At 45.9% G+C, this 5,000-nt stretch overlaps 1 protein-coding gene across 1 annotated transcript in view; it reads left to right on the top strand.

Annotated features, from left to right (window-relative positions):
- Nucleotides 1-5,000, top strand: part of aebp1b (AE binding protein 1b) — a 22,494-nt gene that overhangs the window by 16,993 nt on the left and 501 nt on the right. Inside the window, exons 12-22 of the mRNA XM_060880985.1 lie at nucleotides 280-419; nucleotides 505-589; nucleotides 726-870; nucleotides 1,525-1,613; nucleotides 1,730-1,853; nucleotides 1,949-2,145; nucleotides 2,328-2,507; nucleotides 2,638-3,298; nucleotides 3,435-3,574; nucleotides 3,704-3,803; nucleotides 3,972-5,000. The exon at nucleotides 3,972-5,000 is cut by the window's right edge and continues 501 nt beyond it. Coding sequence (XP_060736968.1) covers nucleotides 280-419; nucleotides 505-589; nucleotides 726-870; nucleotides 1,525-1,613; nucleotides 1,730-1,853; nucleotides 1,949-2,145; nucleotides 2,328-2,507; nucleotides 2,638-3,298; nucleotides 3,435-3,574; nucleotides 3,704-3,803; nucleotides 3,972-4,555 — 2,445 coding nt within the window. The 3' untranslated portion in view covers nucleotides 4,556-5,000. The remainder of the gene's footprint in view (nucleotides 1-279; nucleotides 420-504; nucleotides 590-725; nucleotides 871-1,524; nucleotides 1,614-1,729; nucleotides 1,854-1,948; nucleotides 2,146-2,327; nucleotides 2,508-2,637; nucleotides 3,299-3,434; nucleotides 3,575-3,703; nucleotides 3,804-3,971) is intronic.

The raw sequence follows: 5,000 nt of genomic DNA, 5'->3' as shown, positions 1-5,000 counted from the left end.
AGTGCACACAAACAGCAGTGAACACACACACACACACACCATGAACACACACCCGGAGCAGTGGGCAGCCATTTATGCTGCGGCGCCTGGGGAGCAGTTGGGGGGGGTTCGGTGCCTTGCTCAAGGGCACTTCATTCGTGGTATTGCCAGCCCGAGACTCAAACCCACAACCTTAGGGTTAGGAGTCAAACTCTCTAACCATTAGGCCACGACTTCCCCCATGTGTTTTAAACAGGAAGTGCGTCACTTTGTGTCTAAATAATCGACACGTTTCCTCAGGCATCAGCAGACGAGTATGACATGAACGGAGGAGCGTGGTGCGCGAACCCCGACGATAAAGCCCACTGGATCGAACTGGACACTCGCACGCTCACAGAGTTTACCGGAGTCATCACACAGGGCCGAGACGACCCGGTCGAGTGAGACGATTTCTAAGAAACCGGTTTATTCTCCAAAAGTACATAAAAGACGTCTTTAAACTTTTTGTATTGTTTAATCTTTTAGAAACGATTACGTCACGTCCTACTACGTGGCCTTCAGTAACGACAGTAGAGAGTGGACTGTGCTGCACGACGGATACTCAGAATGGGTACGTTACCAGATCTGTGGAGATCACAATCTTGATTATTTCACCATAAGCATTTTTAACGCTTAACAACTTCTAGCAATCTGTTTTTTGAGGGAAAGATATTATCCTTCCACTCAACCATCTGATTCTTTCTCAGCTATTCTTCGGGAACTCTGATAAACACACCCCTGTGATGTCTCAGTTCATGGATCCGGTGGTGGCGCGTTACATCCGCATCCTTCCCCAGAGCTGGAACGGAACGGCATGCATGAGGATGGAGGTGTTGGGCTGCACGGTGCCTGGTGAGCAACATCAACCACTCTACCAACACTACTAATACTGATAATTATCATATTTTTATCAGGGGGTCACGGTGGCTTAGTGGTTAGCACGTTCGCCTCACACCTCCAGGGTTTGGGGTTCGATTCCCGCCTCCACCTTGTGTGTGTGGAGTTTGCATGTTCTCCCCGTGCCTCGGGGGTTTCCTCCGGGTACTCCGGTTTCCTCCCCCGGTCCAAAGACATGCATGGTAGGTTGATTGGCATCTCTGGAAAATTGTCCGTAGTGTGTGATTGTGTGAGTGAATGAGAGTGTGTGTGTGTGCCCTGTGATGGGTTGGCACTCCGTCCAGGGTGTATCCTGCCTTGATGCCCGATGACGCCTGAGATCCCCGGCACAGGCCCCCCGTGACCCGAGGTAGTTCGGATAAGCGGTAGAAAGCGAACGAACGAACGAATATTTTTATCATTCATCTTTTTATTATTAGAATAAAGTAAGCACATGAACTTAAAAAAATGTTGAAAATGAATTTAACCTGCATTTAAATTATGATTAAATAACGACGACGATTATGAGATACAAGAATATAACAATAACATCCACACAGTTTATTATAGGGATCGTCAGGGCATTACTATGGGGAATAGTTGTTATTTTATTGTTATCATGTGATACAGACCCTTTCACTGAGAGCCAGAGGCAGAACGAGGTGACGCAGAGAGACGACCTGGACTACACGTACCACAATTACCTGGACATGGAGAAGGTGAGGCACAGAACCTTACTCTGAAGTGTTTAAGGGGAAGTAAAGAGTATGGAATTTCTCACCATGTTTTCAGCCAGAATCAATTTGATTGGGTAAATGTGTGTTTAATTTTGCAGTTCATGAAGTCCATTTCAGACGAGTGTCCCAACATCACCAGGTTGTACAGCCTGGGCAAGAGTTCAAAAGGACTTGATATCTACGCCATGGAGGTCACCGATAACCCTGGGATCCATGAGACGGGTGAGAGGTTCCAGAATAATAATTCATTTAATTCAAGTCAATTAGTGAATCTTAGACATATTTACACCCTTGCCTTCATGTTACCTTCTCGACAGGTGAACCAGAGTTCCGCTACACAGCTGGTTACCACGGTAACGAGGCTCTGGGCAGAGAACTGCTGCTGCTGCTTATGCAGTACCTCTGTAAAGAGTACAAAGATGGAAACCCCAGAGTGCGCACCCTGGTGGACGGAATACGCATTCACCTTGTACCCTCGGTTAACCCCGATGGTCATGTGACAGCTTTCGAGAAGGTTTGTGTAGATGGTTAAGCAGATTTGCATAAATCCTGAGGTCGATGCTAACAAGCTAATAATAAAAGTTAATTTAATTTGCTAAACTGAGGTCAGTTCTCTCAGTTCTGGAAATTAAACTACCTTCCAGTTGTGACAGAGAAAGCTGGAGTACAGCTATAAAGTTATTTTTTTTGTCTCAGGGGTCTGAGCTGGGCAGCTGGACGCTGGGCCACTGGACCGAGGATGGACATGACATCTTCCAGAACTTTCCAGACCTCAACACTGTGTACTGGAATGCACAGGACAAGGGGATGGTGCCCAAAGTGACCCCAAATCACCATGTGCCCATTCCTGATGGCTACCTGGCTGAAAATGGACCTGTAAGTGCAATGTTACAAATAATACAAAGCTTCTAACAGACATTAAGTAAGTAAGTATTCCATGTAACATCTGTATTGAACGATATAACAGTGTAGAAACTTTATTTCCTTTTAATTGGGTATTGTGTAGCTAGCAGTGGAGACACGGGCCCTCATCTCCTGGATGGAAAGTCACCCATTTGTCTTAGGAGCCAACTTACAAGGTGGAGAGAGGTTGGTAACCTACCCCTTCGACATGCGTCGCCTCACCAAAGAGTCTGAGGAACTTGAGAAGAAGCTGAACCACAGGGCTAATCGTCGCAAGCGCCAATATGAGGAAGAAGAAGAACCAGAATCAAATCCATACCTCCACATCGGGTATCATCAAGAGCGCTATGGTGAGCATCACGAAGGTCACGGTTACCATCAAGAGAACTACGGCTACCATCAAGAAAATTATGGACATCATCAAGAAAACCAAGAATACCATAATCAGGAGAACCAGGGATACCATCATGAGGGATACTCTGAAGGCTACCATGAGGGATACCATGAAGGATACCATGGAGGGTATCAGGAAGGGCATCAAGAAGAAGGGCACCAAGAGGAAGGCTATGAGCAAGGCTATGGACAGGCAGAACCAGACGAGATCAGGATGGTTGAGGACCAGTCTTTGTTCCGCTGGTTGGCCATATCTTATGCTTCTACTCACCGCACAATGACCCACAGGTTCCGAGGTGGGTGTCATACCGAGGACCCCACGGGTGGGATTGGAATCGTCAATCGTGCCAAATGGAATCCCATTTCAGGAAGTGAGTATTGCATCATTTCCACATCCTTGATATAATCAGGGCCATGACCAGCCAGTACCAAGGGGTTTGTACAAAAACGTTTGACCCTGGATGTTATCTAAAAGTACCAATTGTGCATTTTCATCCTTTTTTTCAGGTATGAATGATTTCAGCTACCTTCATACTAACTGTTTTGAGTTGTCAATCTTCCTGGGCTGTGATAAGTATCCCCATCAGAGTGAGCTTTTAAGAGAGTGGGAGAACAACAGAGAGGCTATGCTGACTCTCATGGCTCAGGTGAGGTAGTGATCTTCCCAAGAGATCATGTAGCCTTCAATATTTTTAAACAGATCTTAATAACTATAGTGTAGCTCAGACAAATAAACCTTACAGCATCATCAGAACCTTATCGTTTATTGTTTTCAGGCGCTCCGGGGGATAAAAGGGGTTGTCCTAGACAAGGAGGGGAACCCCATTGCAAATGCCAGTATCTCTGTGGAAGGAGTCAATCATGATGTCACCACAGGTGAGACCTGTAGATCAATAGTTTTGCTTGGACATCACCTTGTGCACCATGTCATAAAAGTATTTACTTTGCAAGGCGAAATTAGAGGTCCATGAAAAACTTACCTGGTAATATAAGAAAATGTCTGAATACTATTAGACTAATAATGTCTTAAATGTCCTCTTTCAGGTGAGGCTGGTGATTACTGGCGCATGCTGAATCCTGGTGAGTATCAGGTGACGGCAAAGGCCAGGGGTCATTCCTCCATGAGCCGAATGTGTGTGGTGGGTTTTGAAAATGGAGCCACTCCGTGCAGCTTTGAGCTAAACAAATCGAACTGGGACCGCATCAGAGAGATTATGGCTCTTCACGGTAACAAGCCCATCCGACTGCTCAACCCCGGAAAAAGCAGTCAGTTAACCTTCCGCGGTGACCGAAGGATCAGCAACCAGATTCCTAAAGGTGAAGTTGGATATAACGACCGAACCCGTCTGCGGCGCCAAAGGCTCATGAAGATTCGTCGGTTGCGGCAAGAAAGACTGCTGGCCAGGATGTCAACTACGACGAGCGTGACGACGACACTGCCACCAACTACCACTGAGCCCACCACCACCCCCAGCCCCACCACAACAAACACGGTTTATCTGGTCTCAGAGAACTTCACATCGTGGTATGACTCATTTCTGACTGAGGAGGAGAACTCTACCCAACCGGAGCTCGAGATCACAGACTCGTTGGATTACAACTATAACTACAAGATTGATGATTACTGAGACAGTTCGAGGGTCACAGATGGGTCTTAGAGAACATAGTGCGCTACTTCCTCCTTCTTCAAATCAGCACAGACGAGCGATCATGGAAAGTTCACGAAGCATCAGATTAACGGGTTCCGAAGGAAAGGTCTCGTCGTCGGAGTTCTCTACCGAGAACTTGCTTTATTTCATCAGTTACAAGGAACTAACATCATTCAAAACAGGCATCTCTGGATCAGCAAGTTTGGACTTGATGGGAAATTTGATCAGCTGGTTGCAAATCTAACGTCATAACGATCTCCTTCCTTTTGTAGCGTTTAGCATAAAATACAACTTTTAAACCACACAATTTATTTGTTAAGCCACAGAAAATGATTTAATCGTCTATCTATACACAGCATTAGCTATGTTTACTAGGTGTCTATGTTCCTGCTTTATAGCAAACTGTACAGTATATAATGGTCAC

The sequence above is a fragment of the Tachysurus vachellii genome, chromosome 11 (genome assembly GCF_030014155.1).
Source record: "Tachysurus vachellii isolate PV-2020 chromosome 11, HZAU_Pvac_v1, whole genome shotgun sequence".
NCBI lineage: Eukaryota > Metazoa > Chordata > Actinopteri > Siluriformes > Bagridae > Tachysurus > Tachysurus vachellii.
This window is presented reverse-complemented; position numbering and strand designations above follow the sequence as displayed.